Raw genomic sequence first — 23,359 nt, 5'->3', positions numbered from 1 at the left:
TGATGATTTTTTTTTCGAATTTTCTCTACTTTTTTGAAATTTGTCTTGCCAACTCATTCTTCATAAACATCAACAGAAATTAAATGAAACCGAGTCGGTTTTGCCTTTCGTTTTCCAATTTCTCTTTGCTTTTAAGCCGATTACTCTACAGTCTGACCGCCCGATTTTAACGCTCTCCGCGGAGCCAATCGAGGGAGAAAAATAACAAAAAGATTCTTGTTTTCTTTTTTTTGGCGAGGTGCTCTTTTGGCACACAACGAAATGTATCTATCGGATTTAGTTAAAAATAACCTGAAATTTCGAATGAGGAGTAAAGGTTATGAGTGTTGGTAAAACAAAAATTAGAGAGATTTGTTTTCTACTTCTAGAGCTTTTTACTCTTACAATAGTGAAAATGATGAGTTTTTCTGAGATTGAGCAGCTTCAAATAAATGAGTCAATCACAATATCATTTCAGTAATTTTCAAACATATCCCCCCAAGTTCTTCCCTATAATTGTATATTTTGCCTGATCAGTTCCATAATGTTCCAGCATTCTATAAAAATATTGACCAAAATTAGTGAACCTTCTGTTTTCGTATCTTTGGCCCCAGTATCTTTTGGTACCCAGAAAACGACAACTGTTTCAATTCAGTTTATTTATCAACTGCCCAACATCTGTACATGTAACTCAACTCGTAATCTTCTTACCGAGACCGATTTCTATTTTTTTCTTTGCTTATTTCCACCGGAAGTACAAGAAAAAAAACCATTTAGAAAACAATCTTCGTCATTTTCATTTACTTCATCTAAACTCTTTCTGATTCTTTTCTCTTTCCATTAGTCAGAACACACTTCATTTCTTTTGCTCTCTTCGGTAGAGGAAGAGTTTTGTAGTTGTCTTGGACACCTTGTGATTCCAGTCTTAAAACAAAACAAGTCCTTTGTTATCTTCCTTTTCAAACCAACCAACCACACTTTTTTGGTATATTTGTTTCAAAGGCGTTCTGTTATTCTCTTGGGACACTTTCCTTTAGCTTTTCAGTGTTTTGCGACTCACGACGACTCGTTTCCAAAAACTGCTCTCATATCAATCTTTTGCAGAAATACGCGAGATGAGCAGTAGCGCAAGCACTACCTCAAGTGGCTCGTCAACGATTATTCATGAAGAATTCGATGAGAAACCCACTTCGAACTTCTCGTGGCCTCCAGGTCAAGCATTTCCCTTTGAACCATTACCACCGTATCCAGCAGGTTATAATCTACCCTTTAAAGTATTTATTCTGAATACATTTGTTTCAGGCCCAAATCTCTCAAAAATCCGTTACCCCCGTGAAGTGACTTGTCCCCGTTACGTTTGTCCCCACTGTGACGAACAATTTCTGTTTCATTCAACCAACGGACTCCTCACTTGTCCATTTTGCTACACTTCCATCGCAATTGGGACCTATGTAAGATTCTGAGAGACTTCTTTCTCAAATTATACTTTCTGAACATTCAGAATCGGAAACAGATGTATCTTAACTTTGTGGTTGGCACTATTGTTCTCATAATTTCAATGGTAATGACAGTGCTAGTATTCACAATTGCAAAGGATCAAGTGTATCTTTCAATTCCAGGTGAGTATTCCATTCTCGATATTTCAAATTCTCAAGTATGAAGTTTCAGCAATAATGTTGTTCTTCGGAGCCATCATCTTCTTCACAAAGGCGTTGCAGTCAAAAGATAGTTATGAAGAGGCAAAGATTCTGATTGAAGATATGGATGTCTAACGTCTTCTGAATCAAAAATGACGTCTTCTCTCAAAACTTCCCGCCAACATTTTTGCGATCTCTTCTCCATTTTTTCTTATTTATTGTGTGCCCTTCAGCCTCTTTTTGCTTGCTAAAACTTGTCAAGGACTTCATTTTTCTCTTTTTGTCCCATTTCCCTCTGCTCCCATTCCTGGTGCTATTCCATATGACAAATCTTTGTTTTTTGCCACATTTATCACGGAGTACTTGTTAAAATGTGTATTATTTTTTAGTTGTTTAGACAAAAAAGTTGCAAAATAATTGTTTTCTTATTAAAAAAGAAAATAATAATTAACAGAAAATGTTTTATATTTATTGGATTTTGAATGAAGTCCTTTTCATATTCTTTTGTGACTTCAAATACATTTTCAGAATACAAAAAAGTACGTAAACGATAAAATATTTGTAGAGATTGTCGTCAGAAAGACGGATGTTCGATTTCAGACAGACCAGGGATTTGAGTTGAATGAGGGGTCAGATCATGAAGGAAACATGTTTAAACGAAATAGAAAACTTTGAAAGTATGTAGAAGAAATTTATCTAAATTTTTAAAATTTTATTTTCAATCACTTTTCAAAATTGATCTAAAATCACTTTTCGGAAGAAAACAAGTATGATTCAAATACGAATGAGAGTTATGTAAATTCAAAAATTCCTATTCGCATGATCCGTTTGATTTCATTCTTTCTGGTTTCTGTTTCCCAATTGATGATGTCAAAATCAGATGTTTGAATTATATTATTTATTTCATTTGGAGTCGTTCTACTTTGTGATTAGACTATACGAAAGTCAAAACACGAATATGATTCAATATTTGAAACCAGACTAAATATTTTATTTAACAAAATCTAGAATGTCTAAAGATGGATAAACTTCCGGAAAAGTAATTATTGAAAACAATCATGACCACTTCCTGTAAGAGCAAATAAACAAAGTACAGTTGCATTCTGATTCATTTCCAACTGATTCATATTCTACATTTTCATCGATGTGTCCACCAACATAGGTCTTCCGATGATCTTTTTGTGAGTAAATATGAAAAAACCATCTCTCTATTTAAACCACCGACCAACTGCATACCACTGTAGTATCATTTCTTTTTCATCCCTTTTTCCATGTCGTTTCATTTTATTCAACTCAAATTCAAATACAAATATAATGATTTAATCAGTTGAAAATAATTACTAGATAATACATTCTTTAAGGAATATTATTAAAATCAAGGAATTATAATATATTTTAATGTTGTTCGAATAATAGTTTTCACCAATCACATAGTTGAACAACATCTTGACTCGTCAGGAACCGCTGGGTCCCCTTGACCCACTGGATCAGCTGGGGCCCCTGGATCAGCTGGGGCCTCTGGATCAGCTGGGGCCTCTGGATCAGCTGGGGCCTCTGGATCAGCTGGTGGCTCTGGATCAGCTGGATCCGCATGAGCCATCGGGTCGGCTGGATCTTGCTCAGCTTGTTCTGGTTCTTGGTTGAATTCAATTCCCTCAATTGGCATTTCTTGTATAGGCGTCGCGGGCCGCCCAGGAAGTCGTAGTGGTACTTTTGTGAAGATTGGCTCCTGAGGCGCTGGTTCTTTGAATTCTCCTAATACCTGAAAAGTAGAATTGATTGACGAACTCAGGAAGAAATCTACGAAATTGTTTTTTTCAATTTCGTAGAGGGATATGAGCTATATCTCACAGGGACAGTTGTTGGCCCTGACCGAATCGATTTAACCGATTGTCTAGATGGTGCTGGTCGATTTGGTGGAACCGGTTGTGTAGATGGTCCTGGTCGACGATCGGATGATGGTCCTAACTGATCCGATGCCTGTGATTGACTATCCGACGGTTGATTCATCTAAAGTTTAGAATTTTAAAAAAATTACATACTTCAGTTTTCACTATGATAAAAAAAATCATACAAATAAGGTATCCTATCATAATTTTCTTCACTTACATTAGCCAGTTCTTCATCTCGTAACTCTGCATCATCCTTCCGTTTCCGAGCCTCTTCCAGTTCCTCACTCTCTTCTCTGTCAGACATCGCTTTGGCTTGTTGGAATATTAGAAACAGAAGGGATGGCGTACTGGAAAAAAATTTATGAAAGTTGAACGTTTGTTTTGAATTAGAAAATTATAGAAAATGGAATGTGAAAACTGATTTGAACTGAATGACAATCGAACGAGAGTCGCTTTTCGATTTGATTTTTGAGCGCCGATGATCTGGTAGATCAAAAACAAATTCTACATGTCTAGAAACAAATTGTTCTTCTGATACTCTTATTAGAACTCCTAGTGAAATTTATTTACTGAGCCAGTAAGAACATGCAAAAATAGAGTTTCAAGTCTACATTGTTGGGTCATGATTTTGACGATTTCGTTATAAATTTATGTTTGAATGTTTTGTTTCAAGATGTTCCCAATCATTTTGTACTGGAGAATAGAATTGGAGTGATGTGGAATCCCCTCTTTCACATCAAAGGTAGGATGCTGTTATTACTTTGATGAGGGAAAATGTAAGTCTATTTCCCACATTTTGGACAATACATTACATTTAATTGATCTGTTTCTAGAAAATATTTCAATCCAAAATTATTTATTCAATAATAGCAATGAAATAAACGGGAAATACAGAATAGGCGGTACAAGATAATCGAGTTTTAGTCTTAATATTTTGTGATTTAATTGATTAATCAAATTCAAGAAACACAAATAAATAGATAACTGAAAAAGCTTCAAGATAGATGCTTAATTATTATCGAGCTGACATAGAACTTCAGTTACAAATTTTACTTAATTTGCTGAATGCGTCTCGAATGCAACCTAGTATGGAAAAGGCGTTGTTTTGTTGAGCGACCTGAACTTCCGGGTCCGGATCAGGAAATCTTAAAACAATGCCATCCAATAGTTCTTGTCCGTCTACAACATGATTTTGATCGTTTTGAGCGTTATCCGGAACATCGTTTTGAACAGGAGGCAAAGCAACAGCTGGATCTGGAGCGGGAACATCGATTGGGTCAGGAGCGAGAATCATTTCGGCTGGGGGAGCGACTTGTGCAGGATCAGCGACTGGTTCATGATCAGTGACTGGTGCAGGTTCCACGACTGGTGCAGGATCAGTGACTGGTGCAGGATCAGCGACTAGTTCAGGTTCCACGACTGGTGCAGGATCAGTGGCTGGTGCAGAAGACTCTGCTCCATCTTCTACGAGACCTGATTCCCCTTCATCGGTTCCAGTTTGTCCTTTTTCAGCTTTTGGCTTAACCATGATAAGGTTTTTGAATGATCCAGATGAAGATGCCTTCTGAAAGAACTTCTTAGTTTTAATATACAAAATCGACTTCTTATACCGTTTGTTCTGATGATCCTTTTGGATTGATTGGTTGACTACGACTCAAGTTTGATTGCATCGGCAAGCTCTCTGATGATGGTCGTTCTCGAACCGTCTGCGGCGTTGACGGTTCTGAACTTGATGATGATGACGAGGGATACATCATCGATGGAACCGATTTAGTCCTTGCGCGTTCTCCTCTCCGATCACTTGATTTTCTTGTGGAAGTTCGTTGAATGTGGCTCGATGAAGACTGAAAATGTGATTTTTGATTTATTCGTCTAAGGCATTTTGTGTTTTAATTTTCAGTTTTTGTATTAAATAATTCAAACAAGAAGTCTTGACCCACTTCAATTTTGAACTCACAGCTGTATCCGACGCCTCATATTCGTGAGGTTGATCTGATGTGCTTTCTGGTCTTGGTGTATCTATTGGCACTGTTCTGGTAGACTGCTCATTTGAAGAGGTTCCAGCACTTCCAGCTTCCAACGAATCCATTTCAAGATCTTCTCCTTGAGAAGTCTTCTTCATTGCTTCATTCGCTCTCTTTCCTTTTTCTCCTCCTTCTGTATTCTTCTTATTAGAGTCTGCCATTTTGGAGAGCTGAAAATGTGATAAGATTAAGAATGACTGAAGTTAAGAATAAAGAGAAAATTCAGAGAAAATTGAAAAAGAAGAAAAATGAGATGAAATGAGAAGAAACCAAGTGTTGTTTTCTTTACATACAGTTCCCGCCGCCGAAATCAAAAACACATTTCTTCTGAACAATGGTAGATCATAAAGTATATTTAGTTTTTGTTGAACGAGATCAGAAAGTTTCTTATCTAATTTTTAAATTTTTCGAATCAATGGACAATTACGATTTTTGGTGAAAATTGTTTCGAACCAATTCAAGATAGCGCGGCTAAAAATCAGATCAGGTCACATTTGAAATAACAGTCAAATTTAGGAATTGAGTGCCTAGAAACGAGAATTATCTTGTCGATTTGAATTCAAAAATTTCGGGTCGATTCGGGCTGTTTCAGTTTTGATCGATAGACTTTCGGCTTTTGTTTCTTACTTCGATCTGTCTCTCTGATTAATATGTTTTAAAGATTAGGCCAACTGTTTCTGAATTACAATCGTGATTATTATTTATTCAAAAATAGAAAAGAAATAAGAATAATATATAATCAAGACCAGATAATGAATGAATAAACAAGATTAATGATATACGTGTTACCGATGAAATTAGTACATATGTATTATCAATTATATTATTATCAATGTTATCACTATTCACTGAATCGAGCACTTGCTGCACTGTAATCCTCTCGGATCACAATATGATCTTGAATGTTCTGTTTCAGAAATGTCGTTAGATGCTGGAGTTCCTACAGTATTTGGAGTTGCATTCCTAGCTCGACCATTAATTTCCTCGTGAACATAGTTTACTCCATTGTTTTCATTTTGAGGGTTTTCTGGCAGAGCCTCAACAGGATTCTCACGTTGATCATTGATCGGATTCTCTGTTTCAGCCGGAATCGTATTCTCTGGTTCAACAGGATCAACTGGACGAGTTTCAGGCAGAATAATTGGTTGAACAACCCGAGGCTTCCTACGTTCGTATGGCTTCACTTCAATGATTTTGGGCTCGATACGTTTCGGCTTCTGAAAAAGAAAATGTTGAAATAAGTACGAGTCCGAAGATTTCCTACCGATTGATTTTTTGATTCTGCCTGAGAAGCCGATTGACTAGAAGATTCTGACTGATTCTTCGATGATCCCGGTTGATTTGATGAAGATGATTCACCCAACGGTTTAGTTTGTTCTCTTGTCGTTGGCGGAGTTGGTGGTGTTGTTTCCCTTGGAATAGGTGCTTTCATTTCATTCGAGGATCCTAATTTATCGTTTCCACTGGACTTTCTAAGGTCAATTGGCAGGGTCGAGGATTCAGGTTGATCACCGAATGTTTGTAGTGGTGGTCCTCTCAGATGTGATAACTGAAAATTATCTTGAAGTGAAATCGATGTGACGGAACACGATAAGACCCTTGAACCTTTCATCTCAAACTATTCTTTCTCTTCCAACTAACCTCATTTATCTGATTCGAAAAACGTCTTGTAGCGGGCGGTGGGGTTAGTGATTCAACTTCTGGTTGAGGTTTTTTACGGATATTAAACGATGTTCCGGGTAAACTGAAACTTGAATTCTCTTGGTTTGCTCTCGCTAGTGTTTCTGCTCTTATTCTTTGAGCCCTTGGGGATAATACTTTTGTAGTTTTAAACGGTTTCTTTGTTATTTCATCACTGGGCGCCGACATCCTGACGTTCTGGAAATAGATATTTAGAGAATTCAGAGAGAATAAAATAAAAAAATGGAAATAACTGTATGAAAATGGCTCAAAACATTTCTATTTGAATGTCTCCTTTTTCCCGCATTTCCTCAGCGTCATCTGACATCATGCAATAGATCAAAAACTTTCTGATTTTCTCTTCTCAAGTTAAAATTTTGATATTGTTGAGGACGAACATTTCTATTTACGAGAAACGGAATCAAATGTTTTCAAACAATCAGAAAACTATTGGTTATGCTTCCGTACAGAAAAAAGTAGTTTCTATTATTTTGTTTCTTCTGTTCCACATCTTCAATTCCTGTAAAAATCCAGTAAGTTTCTTCTTTCATCTATCAGTTATTTGTTGATATAACAGACTGAAATTAAGGCGCCCAGAGAATGAAATAGCAACATGATCAATCTACAAACGGTTTATTGTATATCATTACAAAACATTTTTAAAAAAACCAACTAATACTGGACAAGACAGTTTTCATTATTTTACAAAATAGTGCAGCTGCAGCACCTTTTTCCATGTGAAACTGAAATCAGCCAGTGACTAGGAACCACATGTCCAGTCACAGGCTCAGCTCCCGGTTGAGCAGATTCTGCTGGAGGAGGTGTTGGAGGAACAAAAGGAGCTGCATTCAAGTCAATCGGATCAGGTTGTTGACGCTGTTCTTCATCCTCATTTTCATCTGTACTCTGGGCTGTTGGCTGAACAAAAATAATGGATTGTTCATCTGTTTTGTTGGATTCTGGGTCTTGTAGATCAACAGAAGAATGTCCTGATCCAAGTTCCGTCGACCATTCACTGCTTCTTTCTCTTTTGGAATTCTCTGCTTCCTGTCGTTTCGCTGCCAGATTGAGCGCATCGATTTTTGCTGCTTTTGCAGCAGAGAGTTGAGGTAGATTGAATGGAGGTTCTTCCTGAAACAAACGGGAAATGTCGACCATGAAATGTAATGAAGGCTGTACCGGAAGAGTTGAGAGCCCTAGTACGATCACGGGTGGAGTCGAAGGAGTTGAAGAATTTGACTGTTTGTTCTGTAGATTGGATGAAAATGGTAGATTCCGTTGGGATTGGGATGAGCCGCTTGTTCTCAGTTGCTGAAAGTTTAATCAAGCTAATCCCCTTTTTGAGCACTGGATAAGAAACGGAAAAAATACCAGTAAACGTAATAAAAAGAAACAAGATAGAACCTGGAATACACCAAAAATGACTTGACCCAAAACAAGAAGAGTTGTCTCTCTAAACTCACTTCATTTGACTGCTCCTTAACTTCATCGGTAGTCCCTTGATAATTTGATGCAGCGATTGAATCCATAACTTCTTCATTTGACACTTCTGAGAATGCAGAACTCGAAACTCCAGTAATAGGTTCATCTTTCCGACGATCTTGTTTCTCTCTTTCTCTGTTTCGTTCTTCTGCTTCTTTCAAATATTGCTCATTGTCAGCTTTGCTTTTTTCTTCTTTTTTAGTCTGCTCTTCTTCAACTTTTCTTTTTTTCTCATCTTCTTTCATTTTAATTGAACAAAACGGACCGGTACAAGTAGACGATGACATTCTGAAAAACGGGATTAAAGTATTTTATAAACAAACCAGTTAGAAGAAAGTAGAGAAAAGTTTCCTGTGGATCAATTGCCTACCAATAAGTGCAATATTACATTAGATTACTAAAAAACTCAAGGAGAACCGTCAGGACTTGTAAAAACGTTGGGTAGTGGAAAGAGAATAACTCTATCTTCGTGTATTTTTCCGATCCATAACCCATCCAACACTCATTATTCTAAATGATATAGTTGTAGGTCGTAAACAAGTTTCTCTAGCTAACCTAGACAGATATTTTGCGAGTTTTTCTCACTTCTTTTATTATTATTTTTGTGTAACTCTTGAAAGATGATGCGAAAAGTGACCATCTTATCGATCAATGCCAATATATACAAGAAGAGAAAGTAAGGAATTTTACCTGACTATGAGATTTTGGATGTCTCAGTCAAACCCCGAAGGGAACATTTAGAGAAAGTGATACCATATTTCTGTTGTTTTTCATTCTTCATGACTCACAAAAAACTCACTTTCTAACTTGATAATACGACAGAACAGACGGAAAGAATCGGTATTCCTTTTTCCATTTTTCGATTTTTCACTCGCTCTTCTTTCTTTTTCGTTTTGATAATTACCAGCTTTCCTTTTTTCCTTTCGTCCCAACCTGTCATTACTTAGAAAATGCCTCGAAAATTTCTTTCAAAACAAACTCCCGTTTCTTCATTTATTTTTCAAAAAATATTCAACAATACTTGGAAAGAATACTTATGAATAGATACAGAAATAAGGGAAATATTAGGAATGTCATAATTAAATTATAAAAAAATAACTCAATTATGCACAATTAATGTTTTTATAACAAAACACAACTATCAAAACAAGAGTTGTTTGCAGCATTTTGATCATCTTGACCTCTTTGATTTTCCACGACAGGATCAACTTGAGTATTGTCGTTTTGAATTTCAGGTTCAGGAGGTGCATCGGCGACGTTCTCCTCTTGACGTGCTCCGTTTCGATCTTGATTTGAAATAGTTTCTGTACCTGAGCCCCCGTCTTCTACAACTCGTTCATCGTTTCTGGGTGACAGTGTAATAACAGAAGTTTCTCCAGAATGAGAAGTGGATCCTATATCCATTTCTTCTGGAGTTTTTTTCTTCTTTGGTCCCATATTGTCTATTTTATCAGATACATAGTCGAATCCCTTTTTCAGTATGTTCCTCTCGCTTAGAATTTGTGCCCTCGCTTCCTCGATTTGTTTCTGATTTCGCATCATTTCTTCAATCCGTTGTTTCTCTTTTTCCTTAGCAATAACAGGCGGGAGTCCAAATGGATCAAATTCAGCTTCTTTCTGAAGAATCAGTCTATTAATCACTGTATCCTTGTTTACAATTCTCTTACAAATCGATCCGATGTACCGGGCTCGTCTCCAGTAGGTGGTGGTTTTGGGACTGGAGGAATCTGCAAATCAAAACGTTTTCCTCGTAAATATGTAGATATGAAGCGGTTCAACTCGATCTCATCAAAACTGAAGATGTTCTGTTTGATTTGCCCACTTTCATAAACTCACTTCTTCTCTTTCTTCATTTGGATCCCTTTCTTTGGGATAATGGCCCATCCGCGAAAAGGATTCATAACTCGTTTTAGAGCCTCCTGGTTTCGAAATCACTGGTTTTTTCAATTTCCGAAAGGCCATAGGGGTGTTCTCAGCTCTTCTTCTAGCCGCTTCTTTCTCTTTCTTATTCTTTTCTTCTTGTATTCTTTGTTGTTCCTGTTTCTCAACTCTTTTAGCCTCATCATCTTCTTCTTCCTCATCTACTTTCTCAACATCCACTTGCTCTTTCTTCTCTTCTTTCTCTTCTTCTTCTCCGTTCCTCTCCTGATTTGATTCTGGATTATCAGAAGGATCCGACATCTTGCTGAAAATTTGAAAAATAGCGGAAACAGAAAAAAATCGGAAAAGGAGGTTACTCGCAGAAGAACATACTATTGCTATCTCATTTCTCGCGGGTCTGACTCATCGACTAATTTCCCGAATTAATCGTAAGATAGATCAAAAATAACTTTTTTTTTGCTATGCCCACTTTTTGAATTTTCATTCTCTCTGTGTCTGTAGTTTTTGTCTTTTTCGATCTATAATCTCTTTTCATACTGTTTCAATCAAATCCCTCTCAATCCAATTCGATTTTTCAGTGCAATACAATGAGTCACATGTTCTCGCTATGCTTTTTGCTGACACTTTTCTCTTCCACATACTGTGCAAATTTAATAATGATGCAAGCAATTTGGAGACATGGAGACCGTGCTCCAGGTGATTTACCATACCCAAAAGATAGGTATAATGAGACATATTGGCCACGTGGTTGGGATCAATTGACGAATGTTAGTTTTTCTTGTTTTGAACGAAAAGAAGAACATATTGATCCACTAGATTTCAGAAAGGAATCTGGCAGTCTGTGGAGTTGGGTATTTGGCTCAGACAACGGTATGGAAGCACAGTGCTTCCAATTTTCAATAAGGATAAAGTGAGATTTCTAATAGAAACCGTCCAATTTCTGTAATTTTCAGGTGTTCATTCTCTCTTCTGATTCCGAAAGAGCGATTGAAACGGCTCAAGGAGTATCTGCTGGTCTCTTCCCTCCAACAGATGATCGTGTTTGGGAGTCTTCATATCTACGGTACTGGCAGCCAACACCGATTCAGACTGCTTATGGAACTATTGATGCAGTGAGTTATGGAACTATTGATGCAGTGGTATTCAAATCAACAGTCATCATGATTTCAGCTGCTCCGTCCAACAAAAGTCAAATGTCCAAATTATGATTTAGCCAACGAAAACGAGGAATCTCCGATTGCTGCTCAAGTGAATAGTGAATATGGTCAAATGTTCAAATGGTTGCAAAACACAACTGGAATGGAATCTATCGACTTTTGGAATATTAATGATTTATATGATATCCAGAGAGAGGTTGCTTTAACAATTATTAGTGAGACACTCAACTTTTAATTTCAGATAGATCACAATATGCCCCAGCCGAGTTGGTTGAATCAAGTATTCAATGGAACAACTATAATGGATCACATTCGAGAACTAAAGAGAATAACGAGAAATCAAGAATTTAATTCACCAACAAAAGCGAAGTTCAGAGGAGGAATGCTAGTGAATCAGTTCTTGCAAAATATGGAAGATCTGAAGGCAAATAAAACCACAAAGAATGCTTTGATGTATTCTTCGGTGAGTTTTTCCAAAAATTTCAAAAATATTTGAGTAGACTCCATGACTTTACATTTTCAGCACGACGGAACACTTTCCGCCCTTCTCTATGCTTTGAATGTCTCCAATGATCAACTGGTTCCATATACGGCTACAGTACTCTTCGAGTTATATGATGACGATACAGTTCAGGTGTTCTACAAGAATACAACCAATACAGCGTACCCAATGACCGTTCCTGGATGCTTACAAATCTGTCCGTATTCTCAATTTCTGGAATTATTAGAACATGTTCGAGTGAAATCTTTGGATGCTTTATATTCGGTAAAATAGAAAATGGCGACAAATCAATAAAAATGAACAATAATAATTTACAGTTATGTGGTACATACTCGACACCAGTGACGTCATCATCATCCACGACAACTTCTTCTTCGACACCACGGCTCTAATCACTAAGTACATCATCTGACTTCAGTGTCTCTTGTCGATGAAGTTCTTCCATCTGAAACTCCTCATACATCTTAAACAGAATACTTTTCATTTAAATTCTTTGACAAACCTTTTTAGGTTTCACAATCTTTTTTGTAGAAGTTGGACGAATTCCAGAATTTGGTCCAATAAGCCAAAACGTTTCCATGACTCCTTTTCCTTTTATAATCACTTCTCCTCTAGATTCTGTTACAAAGCCTCCAACAGTTTCAGTTAGAAGACGATTGGCTTCAGCAGACAAATGAATTTTTCCAGCTGAAATCACATGGTTCAAGTAAAAAACTCTAATTGAAACCCTACGTTTTCCATTGCTCTCCATCCGACTAGCCGTATTCACTGCATCTCCAAAAAGACAGAAACGTGGCATTGTTAATCCAACAACTCCTGCAACCACACTTCCACAATTCATTCCAATTCTCAAATTGATCCTTTCACTTGGCAGATGAGGGACTCTGAAGAATTCTAGACTCGACAAGAACGCTAGAGACATCAATGCAATCTGTCGGACGTGCTCATTTCCGTTTCTATGAGGAAGACCAGATACACAGAGATATCCATCTCCAATGGTTTCTACCTGAAAAATTAAAAATTTCTCGGGAAAATCACTACAAAAAGCACCTTATAAACATCGTGTCTTTCAATAATTCCATCGAAAATAGTATACAAATCATTCAGCAAATTAACAACTTGTAGAGGTGTACATTTGCTAGCAAGAGTTGTGAATTGAACTACATCGGAGAAGAAAATGGTGACTTGTTCGAATGTTTCCGGCTCTACCGTCTGTCCGAGCTTTAGTTTATCCGCCACAGTTCTGAAATAAGATTCTATGTTTTCACCACAAGAAAGTATGCTCACTTTGGCAGCATTCTGTACAACAAAACATCACTTTTCTTTTTCTCCTCAACCAATTCTTTCGTTCTTTCTGAAACTTCTTCTTCTAAAGATGATGCATAGGACTCCAGCATATTGAATACGTGATCCATCAAGTTATCATTTCTACTAGAATTCATTCCTCTCAATTGAGATCTCACTGTTTCAATTGAAGGCCTTTCAGATGGACGTTCCGTGTAACAATCTCTGATAAGATGGAGCTAAAAATCAAAGAAATACACAATTTAAACGAAGATAAAAACCAACCAATGCCGGATTAATTTCAATAGTATGATCATAATCTAAATCAGGTCTTGGTGATTTCATTCCTCCTTTCTTGAGTAAATAAATTATTTCTTCAGGATCTTCCTTCCTATCCTCCATATTGAACACACCTTTTCGAGTAATAAGTTCGGCACAAATGATACCTAAACTATAAACATCTCCTTCCTTTGTTCCCTTGATATCTTCAGCTCGTAGCAGTTCTGGAGCACTCCAGAGGAGATCTGAAAATGGGAATTTTATTTTTTTAATCTCAATCAAAACAATGCAACCTTTCTTTTCATACATCTCAATAGATCTCAAATCTTTCAATCCATAATTTGAAATCTTCACTTGCCATCTGTCATCAATCAGACAACATTTCGAAGTCAACATTCCATGGCAACCAACCACTGAAGAATGGAGAAAAACTAGCCCCTAAAAATATCAATTTATTGACTATTTGAGGGAATTAACTAACATGAACAATGTCTTTGATCAGAGAATAAATGAAGAAATTGTCCATTTGAATGGTAGCTTTCAGAATAACATCAGCCATCGATCCTCTAGAACAGAATCTCCATACTGATAACATCTGAGGTCCGTCTAGACATAATCCAATAAATCTGTTCAAGTTATCATGGTCCAGGGTTCTCAACTGTAATAAACAAATCATTATCTTTTTCTGATTCTGAAATTTCAGCTTACCGATCTCATAAAAGCACACTTTTCATCATCCAATCTTGGACGGTAAGCATGTTTCTTAGCAACGACTGGTTCATAATCAGATTCTCTCTGAAGACTAAAAAACAGAAAGTTTCGTGTTTCGGTCTTGATAGAAACAGTTGTTCTCGATGATAAAGTACTAGTTCCACTTTGAAGACTTCGAACACTGTGCTCTCCTTTTCCTTTTTGTTTTGACTGAAAACGAGAGATATCTGAATGAATAGTCACTGCGACCTACATTAATTTGATGAAGATGTATAAAAGGAATCTGCCATAATTGATTCAATCTTTCTATTTCTTGTCGTCTAGTTTTAATAGAGAAATATATTCCAGATCCAGCTGCCAAAACTGCCAAAAATAATACAACGACAGCGACAATAACCCAGATCAGATACTCTTCCACAAAACTTTTCGGACACTGAAACGTTACTTGAATATTATTTGTAGACTTCCAAACTTTCATACCCCAGTTCCAGTAAATCCACATTCTGGAACATCATTCGGTCGGACATTTCCTTTTCTAGAACTCCACATAACCCCTTCATCTGAATACAACGGCGAGAATGTCTGAAAACAACAACAAAATGTATTACATGTGATCTTTTGATTATTTTTCATCTTACCGCACTCATATTTTCCACATAAATCGTTGCTCTAAGAGTGTTATTGCCATTTTCATCCAATGAAAGGAGAAAAAGCGTGGGGTTTCGAGTGCCCTTCTCATTGATATTCACATTTCCAGACATTCCAACAAACGATTGTGGAAAGTATCTCATAAAAGCACTTGCATTACGGTAGTTTACCATTTGACCTGCTTTCGCCATCTTATCGAGTGCAACTCCGTACGCGTAGACGGCGTCGTGGAGTTGACCAGAGTAGGTGGCAGCCTGGAACACTTCAATCGTCATGTTTCCCGTTACCGTATTCCAACCAATAGGAATAACATTCCAGACTACGTGAGACTTCAATTCTAGTCTCTCTAATATGCTACTGCTGATTAAAAAATAACTTTTGTTTGTTATCAAACGTTTTTTATAATTAATGTAAGACTTCCGTAGAAACTGCGGATGCTTTCTGTAGATTGTGCACCAGATATCAGTTAAAATATAGTCAAACTAAGAATGATTCATTTTTTGATTTTTAATGTATTTTTCAGACTGTTTACTTGTTTTCTGTGTTATTGGATTTTTGAACACTGACTGAGCAAAGAACTTCTGTTCAAGATGTGGAGACACTGATTTCTTATTCAAACCCACCACAGAATAGTTCTTCCCTTCACAATCATCCGTACAGAAGTACGGTGCTTCCTTCATTCGTGCAACAACTTCTGTTCCGAATACCGTATAATTGGTTGCAATAGACCCTTGGCCCATCATCTGAAAAGAAACAACGTGATTTTTTGGCCTTCTTGGGTGGCTTCCTCGAGAATCAGGCGGAATAGATTATATTGGATTAGGCTACATACGAATATGCTCATTTACTCTTACTTACGTCACAGACAAATATAGACTTTTTGAATGCTTTCAGAGCCCTTGTGTCGTTTTCATCAGATCCACTCGATGGAATCCATGCTGGTCTCTCACCACCTCCGAGAATCGGGACATCTGAAAACAAAATGAAAGTGAACATGATTGAGAAGAGAAATAATTACAGTATCCTTTCGACTTAATATCAGAGAATATGTAGACGTATTCATCACCAATCATTCCAGCTTCTTCGGCTGCCAAAACCCACTTACGACGGAGTCCAATACCATCTTTCATACAGGTTACGATTACTGTAATTATAGAGTTTAAGAAGTTCTTCAATTAAAAAATCAACGAACTTCTTCCTCTGGATTGAATTTTCCGGAGAGCAGAGATCATCCCTTCATTCGAAATGTCAGTCACTTGGATGGAATATGCAAGAATTATGTCTCCGAAATATGAAACTACTTGCTGAAAATTTAATAATGGGAAGGATAGAAGGTGTTTAAATGTAACTGATAGACTCGGTAAGCAAGGATTAAGATGATTTTTCAAGATAACAAATATTAGAAAACAAAATAACTCAGATTAAATAACAAAAATCCCGAGAACTGATGACAACTTCAATTCACACCTGTAAATCATTTCTCATTGTCACACATTTCTCTGCATCTTCCTCTGTGAAATATGCAAATACAAACTGATTCCATCCATATTCAGTCAGCACCGCCCGAATTGCCACACCGAGACTTCTTTGACCAGCAGACATGATTCCAGCATTCGGAAATCTTTCATAGTCATCCAGTTGGGCTGCATTGACAAGACCCCACGAAATGATTGGACGGTTATAATAGTTTGAAACGATGAAAGCAGCGAGAGTGGCTGAAAGTTTTACGGTGGAATGGGAATCATTCGCAGGGTGAGTTCTTACGTTGGTTCATTGTAGGGCCAATGATAACATCTACATTATGTTTCTCAATGAGATCAACTGTCATTCCAGCAGCTTCTGATTCAACACAATCATCAAAAACGATAGTGAAACTGGAAGAGAAATAGATCATTAAGGAAACGAAGAATCACTATAACTACTGTATCTGTACTCTTCATAACTTACTTGAATTCCCATCCAACCATCAATCCCTCTCTTTTCAATCGGTCGACAGCAATACTTGCAGCAGATGCAGAGGTACGGTATCCCACAGTAATTGGTGCACTTTGATAATCTCTGCAATGAATGAAACCGACACGAATTATATTTCCAGTTGTTCCAGTTGCCACTTGCAGATGAGTTGGACTGGGAATCTGAAACACATACTTGAGTTCTCAATAGAAAAAAGTAGGACATACCGTAGTAACTAGAAACAAGACTAGAAACATAAAGTGCTTCATTATTGCATAAGCTAGAAGTTTCCTCCAGACGGCAGATCTTTTTATATCTTTCAAGATGGGGGGAGAGCATTTAAGTTTGCCGCGATTGCCTCCTAATCTCCTATTGGAGAAACCTTACAGAACTATTTTTCCGCCTCCCGAAACATTTCCTAATGCGTGAAAGTAAGGGCAACATTCTTTCGAGAATTGTGATTCATGTGAAGATTATGAAACTGGCTCGGAAGTATACGGTAGTGTCATATCACAAGAGACTATCAGATCCGTGCTGTCGATAGCTCAGTTGGTAGAGCGGAGGACTGTATACAGGTAGTTGGCGTGCGGACCGCATGCGGATTCAGTTCTATTTTCCGCCCGTATAGAGTCCGCGGCGGAATTATGGCCCGCTACGGACTGTAGATGGACGCAGTGTGGACTTCGGGAAAAGAGGAGGAAGTGGGCGGCAGGCGTCCGCGCGCGGACTCAGCGCGGACCGTATATGGATTGGCGAAATAGTCCGTATGGACTGGCCGCGGCGGCCGCTTGCAGCAGCTCTTCCGAAGCTCTCGGACTCCTCTCGGATAATGATAATTTTATTATCATTTACGGAGTTTTAACGTTTCTTTCCCTATTTTTCGAAAGTTTCGCCTTTCTTTATGTTTTTTATATTGAAATTTCTTTTAATTAATTTTTTTCGTGAAAAATTCTCGCATTTAACTGTGAATGATCGAAAATTTAGTATGTTTTCAGTCAGTCCGTTGGCCCCAAGAAGAGAAGAAGCGGCGATAGCTGAAATGGAACCAATTCTTCGATTTCCTCAAAGGTTTGTGATAGTATTCAACATTCTCTATTCAAAATAAATTTTTTCAGTGAGGAAATTCGATAAAATTGGCCGGAACTCCTTCTCAAACATGACATCTGTATTTGTTCGGAGGAGGAACCCTTTTTCGAAAGTAAGTTAACTGAATAAATATATTTTATTCCGCAATTAATTGATTTTTTTCAGAAATACAAAGGGAAAAACGGAAATCAACGACTGGAAATTGCTTCTACGACAATTGGATTTCGATTGATTTCAAGGACACGACTGGCGGACAAACTTGTGATTTCTATGTCTAATTTGCTATGTTTTCATCTTATTTTCATTATTTTCAATGTTCCTTTTTATCTTTCTTTAAATAAAATAGTAATTTTATCACTAATCTTCCTTCTTAAATGACGATCTCAACCGGGAAACAAAAGTAGGGAAGGGGCTGGCGGTGGGAGGGAGAGGAGCAACTTTTTCGGCGCGCGGACTCGAAACGGACCGTATATGACGCACACATATCGTCCTTAGCTACTTCTTTTTGAGTCCGGCGCGGACGCGTATATGGTCCGTATTTCGTCGCTGGCCAACTACCTGTGTAGAGTCAGTGGTTATCCTTAGGTCGCTGGTTCGAATCCGGCTCGACGGAGTTCTTTTTGGATTTCTGACGATCCAGATAACCTTTGTTGTGCGACAAGAGTGCTTGGAGGATAACTTTTAGTGGAACAATGACACAGTCATCATGCACGGAAACCAGAATTTCCAGATTTTTGATCCGATTACGAATCTTTAAGATCACAGGAACTACATTTTCCAGATTCAACAAGATGACAACCCATTTTCATGCTCAATAAACTTTCTCTTTTTTTCCTTTCTGACTCACTTCATCCGATTTTCAATACACTGCTTATCAGTAAGTTTCGATCATCGCGGCTCTTTTCTACTTTTCAAAAACTTTGTCAATACAGAGAAGACTGAAAGAAATACGATCTGAACTTTCCCGGTTCCCCAATTCAAAATAGAAATCCAGATACTCATCTGACCCAGTCTCCGCTCTTTTTTCTGCAATTTTTCTCTTCGAGTGTCACTCACTTGCAAAATAAATTTCGAAACACAGTCATCCAATACCATCATCATTTTGGAACAATACTGTTCGCCCCCAGATTCTCTCTCATTTCTGTTCTTGTTACCCAGTGTACTTTCCACTTTATTTACATTGCTAATTCAGGATGATAGAAATAGTATTAGAAATAAAGAGACATTTCCACTATAAATAAGCATTGAAATGACGAACATGGAATGCATGCCATCAATAACTTCCTCTTATCAGTCCATTTCTTCTTCCAACCGAAAAAACGTCGTTTCGAGACGATTCGATACATTCCATAGGAAACGAAATAAAAGAAGAGGGCGGTGGAGCCATTACCACACCCAAATCATCAATTTGTTTTGTTAATTTTCTAAACAAATTTCTTCTCTCTGTTTTGGTCAGGTTTCGAAATCTTTCTCGAAAAAGAAAAAAAAACTAAAAGAAAAAGAAGTGGGCGACTTTTATTTGCTCAGAGGATAATAGAACAGTAGTAGAAAAGCAAGCGAAGTAACGACAGTTCATCGCAACTTCTTCCTTTTTCTTTCTTTTTTTGTCTTCCCGTTTCGTCTTTATTTGATTCGAAAAGTTTCATTTTTCAGTTAAAATAGAAAAATGGATCGCCGTTTCCCAGCACCATTCTCTCCATTTTTCAATCATCACCGGTGAGTATTGAACGCCAAAAATCATGAATGGGGAATATGAATATTTTATGCTAGTTGGATGTGAATAGCATCCATGAAACCAAGCAGTGACATTTTCCCAAAATTTGAGTGTGACCCTGTCTCAAATCGAATTATCTTTCTTCCCATCAGATGATTCTAGCAAAATATCTTCACTTTTTTGTCAAAAAACTATTAATTTCTCAGCAGATTCTTCGATGATGTTGACTTCGACCGTCACATGATCCGTCCATATTGGGCTGACCAAACGATGCTCACTGGACATCGTGTTGGAGATGCCATTGACGTCGTTGACAGTGACAAAGAATACAATGTTTCCGTCGATGTTTCCCAATTTGAGCCGGAAGAATTGAAGGTCAATATTGTGGACAATCAATTGATCATTGAGGGAAAGCATGCCGAGAAAACTGATAAATATGGACAGGTAAGCGAAAGGAGAGATCAAAAATACACAGGACAGACTTTGAACTTTGTTGGGTTTCATAAGAGTACATATTTCATAAACTCATCATTAGAGATTTTCGGTGAAGACTACTACTCTGCATATATATTGTCAAAGTACTATTTCCAGATAGCATTCTCCCAGAAATCCAGAATTAGTCATTTCTAGTTTACCAGAAGGTCAAAAAGTGTATATTCTGCATAAAGATTAACATCCAAGATCAAGGAAATTCCGCCTGATGCAAGCTTATTACGCAATCGAAAGAAACCTTACACTCCGGATGTCTAGCTTGCACTATTAGATATGTTTCTTCTTTCAGGTTGAACGTCATTTCATCAGAAAGTACAATCTTCCAACTGGAGTCCGTCCAGAGCATATCAAATCTGAATTGAGCAACAATGGGGTTCTGACTGTGAAGTACGAGAAGAATCAGGAACAACTTCCAAAATCCATTCCGATCACAATTGTGCCAAAGAGAAATTAATCGAAACTCTCAATCTATCTATGTGTTTGTATTCATCCCAATCAATAACATTATTCAATTTTCATTATTGAAGAATAATTAATCAATCAATAAACTATTAGAAGTTTACAGACCAAGAACCTTCTGAACAGTTACAAAGAGAGCATAAGGGAACATGGTTGGATTCTTGACTTTCACGTAGACTGAACAGAAATTGATGTCATCATAATAGTCATAGTCAATTCGGAGGTTCTGTGCATACAAATCAACTTGAATTGAAGCAATTGTAGTGTCATTTGGGGATCCCAATGTCGAGTAGACCTAGAAATTGTTACTGTTTGAAAGATGAGTTGAGTTTGAATAACCTGTTTAGCAGTAGCCAACGGAAGACTTCCGTTGATAACTGCAGTTGAGACAATAAGATTTTCAAGCTGCTTATTAGAGCAATGGGATTGACACCATTGGACACGAGAGTTGTTTTGTCCGCAATTAATCAGAGAATCGGCTGAAATGGAATAGAGTTGAGTTGATACGACAATGGCTTTGCCAGCTTTCGGTTATCTCAACTTACTGAAGTTAGTGTTGGTGGCGACATCTTGCTTGACTTGAACAGATGGATCAGCAAGATTGACATGAGATGAATAGTTGAGGGAATGAGACATCATGTCATTCTGAGAAAATAACGGTTTTCCACTTCCCGAATATTTTTAACTCACATTAACACAGAATCCAGGCAAATTGAAGTAGCTATCAGGTTCCCACGCATTGAAGAATACATTTCTTGCCATAACTCTTGCCCATGTTGCTGGTTGAACAGTCAAATCACATGTAGCACCAGCCTCTGTCAGAGCTGCAACAACCGAGAGGAAGACGAACAAAACACGAGACCACATGATGGAGTTGACTGATAGCGACTGATAATGATAACTATCAATTTTCTTTTATAGACTTTCTTCATTATTGTCATTATTTTAGTGACACTTTCTGGTTTCTGGAACATATCGGTTGTGTACTTAGTGATATGAAAAGAAAAAAGGAAAGAAGTGGGTGGAAAAACCGATTAAAATGCGGAAAAGTAATCAGGAAATACTTTGAAACATCGGGTTTTCCATCAGGTGAGAATGAAGATATGGGAAGAAAACTTTTTTGCAAATCAAAGAAATTCTGGAAAAAAAGAGAAAAGTGGACACGTTATATAGTGAACTTTCTGGGAAATAATGTACGTGACACTTACATTTTTTCCTAATCCAGCGCTACCAAAAATCTTTTCCAAACTGTTACCAAACAGTAGTTTGCAATTAGAAACTTACAATCTTCATATTCGTAAATCGTGATGTCCGAAGAGTATGAAGACGAGGATGTTGATTTCAAGCCGGTAAGTTTATCTAATTTTCAATACGTATTTTCATTCTAGAATGCTGAAATCACAAGCCGAAAAAACACGTATGTCGTCGACAAACTGTTGGGAGAAGGTGGATTTGGTGCAGTTTATAAGGTCAAAAATAAGCAGACGGGCAAGTTTTATGCGATGAAAGTCGAGAGAAAACAAGAAAAGAAACCATCAAAGTTGAAAATGGAGGTACTCTTAAATTAAGTTTTTAGAGTTTTCTGAGATATTCTACGGTTTCCAGATCGCAATTTTGAAATTAGTTTCTAGTGAGCGTAAAAATTCGCATTTTACTGAAATCGTGGATCGTGGAAAGAAGGATAAAGAGGGTTACTTCTTCTTGGTGATGGAATTGGCTGGATCGAGTCTGGGAGATTTGAAAAAGAAGAGAGGAAAGGTGAGGATTAGTGAGTCTGTATGTGAAAATTTCTCACTTCTTTAGCCATTTTCCCCTCCAACGGGTCTGAGCGTCTCACTTCAATGCTTGGAAGCTTGTGAGGATCTTCACAAGTACGGATTCATTCATAGAGACCTGAAACCTGCGAATTACGCTTGTGGGGCCGATAAAAAGTGTCATACCGTAAGAATCGTCTTTCTTTGGCCCGCTTAGCAATTAAACTCGTACAGATCTACATCCTCGATTTCGGAATCTCGAGAAAAATTCTCAACGATCGTAAAGAGTTGAAAACGCCGCGTGTGACAGTCCGTTTCAAAGGAACTCTGAAATATTGTTCCATTGCGTGTCACAAGGGTCAAGAATTGGGATGGAAAGATGATTGTGAGAGTTGGTTCTATCTGATGATTGATTTGATGGTGCCAGCTGGACTTCCGTGGAGAGGAAGTCAGGATAAAGGAACTGTTTGTAAGCTGAAAGAGGAGGCAAGAACCAAGAAAGATACGTATAATGGGATCAAATGTGGTGCTGAATTTGAGAAAATCATTCTATATCTCGACAAACTACAGTATCAAGACCACGTGGATTACCAATACATCTACAAAACTCTTCATGAGGTTTCACTTCAAAACGAGTCTGAACAACTCCGGTTTCTTTTTCAGGCTTGTGCAATATGTGGTGGGAGAATGGACGCACCGTATGATTGGGAGAAGGAATGAAATGCTCAACTCCAGGACAAGAACA

General features: G+C 37.6%; 10 protein-coding genes across 10 annotated transcripts; 4 read left to right on the top strand and 6 right to left on the bottom strand.

The window, feature by feature from the left end:
- Window positions 1-1,094: 1,094 nt before the first annotated feature.
- GCK72_018838 (uncharacterized protein) lies at window positions 1,095-1,751 on the top strand (the record flags this gene model as incomplete). The annotated part of the gene is made up of 4 exons (XM_053732763.1): window positions 1,095-1,233; window positions 1,282-1,430; window positions 1,481-1,598; window positions 1,648-1,751. The coding sequence occupies 4 exons, from the start codon at window positions 1,095-1,097 to the stop codon at window positions 1,749-1,751; spliced, it is 510 nt and encodes a 169-aa protein (XP_053581676.1).
- A 1,291-nt stretch (window positions 1,752-3,042) lies between these two features.
- GCK72_018837 (uncharacterized protein) lies at window positions 3,043-3,812 on the bottom strand (the record flags this gene model as incomplete). Its single annotated transcript, XM_003110261.2, has 3 exons — window positions 3,043-3,378; window positions 3,468-3,626; window positions 3,726-3,812. 3 exons carry the CDS (start codon window positions 3,810-3,812, stop codon window positions 3,043-3,045), a joined length of 582 nt encoding a protein of 193 aa, XP_003110309.2.
- Window positions 3,813-4,544: 732 nt separating this feature from the next.
- On the bottom strand, window positions 4,545-5,693 carry GCK72_018836 (uncharacterized protein; the record flags this gene model as incomplete). Its single annotated transcript, XM_003110385.1, has 3 exons — window positions 4,545-5,072; window positions 5,119-5,352; window positions 5,466-5,693. 3 exons carry the CDS (start codon window positions 5,691-5,693, stop codon window positions 4,545-4,547), a joined length of 990 nt encoding a protein of 329 aa, XP_003110433.1.
- A 684-nt stretch (window positions 5,694-6,377) lies between these two features.
- On the bottom strand, window positions 6,378-8,981 carry GCK72_018835 (uncharacterized protein; the record flags this gene model as incomplete). The annotated part of the gene is made up of 6 exons (XM_053732762.1): window positions 6,378-6,749; window positions 6,797-7,081; window positions 7,174-7,276; window positions 7,940-8,343; window positions 8,392-8,460; window positions 8,676-8,981. 6 exons carry the CDS (start codon window positions 8,979-8,981, stop codon window positions 6,378-6,380), a joined length of 1,539 nt encoding a protein of 512 aa, XP_053581675.1.
- An 835-nt stretch (window positions 8,982-9,816) lies between these two features.
- Window positions 9,817-10,875, bottom strand: GCK72_018834 (uncharacterized protein; the record flags this gene model as incomplete). Its single annotated transcript, XM_003110468.2, has 3 exons — window positions 9,817-10,311; window positions 10,362-10,421; window positions 10,531-10,875. The coding sequence occupies 3 exons, from the start codon at window positions 10,873-10,875 to the stop codon at window positions 9,817-9,819; spliced, it is 900 nt and encodes a 299-aa protein (XP_003110516.2).
- A 356-nt stretch (window positions 10,876-11,231) lies between these two features.
- On the top strand, window positions 11,232-12,626 carry GCK72_018833 (uncharacterized protein; the record flags this gene model as incomplete). Its single annotated transcript, XM_003110473.2, has 7 exons — window positions 11,232-11,342; window positions 11,399-11,485; window positions 11,529-11,687; window positions 11,746-11,928; window positions 11,974-12,195; window positions 12,256-12,498; window positions 12,552-12,626. The coding sequence occupies 7 exons, from the start codon at window positions 11,232-11,234 to the stop codon at window positions 12,624-12,626; spliced, it is 1,080 nt and encodes a 359-aa protein (XP_003110521.2).
- A 92-nt stretch (window positions 12,627-12,718) lies between these two features.
- On the bottom strand, window positions 12,719-17,378 carry GCK72_018832 (uncharacterized protein; the record flags this gene model as incomplete). The annotated part of the gene is made up of 19 exons (XM_053732761.1): window positions 12,719-12,921; window positions 12,967-13,240; window positions 13,285-13,477; window positions 13,522-13,757; window positions 13,804-14,042; window positions 14,091-14,235; window positions 14,279-14,455; window positions 14,506-14,718; window positions 14,762-14,941; window positions 14,989-15,090; window positions 15,147-15,410; window positions 15,780-15,899; window positions 16,015-16,127; window positions 16,175-16,300; window positions 16,349-16,460; window positions 16,624-16,871; window positions 16,921-17,030; window positions 17,104-17,291; window positions 17,337-17,378. 19 exons carry the CDS (start codon window positions 17,376-17,378, stop codon window positions 12,719-12,721), a joined length of 3,285 nt encoding a protein of 1,094 aa, XP_053581674.1.
- A 2,483-nt stretch (window positions 17,379-19,861) lies between these two features.
- On the top strand, window positions 19,862-20,855 carry GCK72_018831 (uncharacterized protein; the record flags this gene model as incomplete). Its single annotated transcript, XM_053732760.1, has 3 exons — window positions 19,862-19,911; window positions 20,119-20,353; window positions 20,691-20,855. The coding sequence occupies 3 exons, from the start codon at window positions 19,862-19,864 to the stop codon at window positions 20,853-20,855; spliced, it is 450 nt and encodes a 149-aa protein (XP_053581673.1).
- A 105-nt stretch (window positions 20,856-20,960) lies between these two features.
- Window positions 20,961-21,727, bottom strand: GCK72_018830 (uncharacterized protein; the record flags this gene model as incomplete). Its single annotated transcript, XM_003110267.2, has 4 exons — window positions 20,961-21,155; window positions 21,200-21,339; window positions 21,406-21,505; window positions 21,551-21,727. 4 exons carry the CDS (start codon window positions 21,725-21,727, stop codon window positions 20,961-20,963), a joined length of 612 nt encoding a protein of 203 aa, XP_003110315.2.
- Window positions 21,728-22,167: 440 nt separating this feature from the next.
- Window positions 22,168-23,334, top strand: GCK72_018829 (uncharacterized protein; the record flags this gene model as incomplete). Its single annotated transcript, XM_053732759.1, has 5 exons — window positions 22,168-22,209; window positions 22,466-22,618; window positions 22,664-22,801; window positions 22,849-23,232; window positions 23,278-23,334. The coding sequence occupies 5 exons, from the start codon at window positions 22,168-22,170 to the stop codon at window positions 23,332-23,334; spliced, it is 774 nt and encodes a 257-aa protein (XP_053581672.1).
- Between the last annotated feature and the right edge of the window lie 25 nt (window positions 23,335-23,359).

Source organism: Caenorhabditis remanei, chromosome V (genome assembly GCF_010183535.1).
Source record: "Caenorhabditis remanei strain PX506 chromosome V, whole genome shotgun sequence".
Classification (NCBI taxonomy): Eukaryota; Metazoa; Nematoda; class Chromadorea; order Rhabditida; family Rhabditidae; genus Caenorhabditis; species Caenorhabditis remanei.
This window is presented reverse-complemented; position numbering and strand designations above follow the sequence as displayed.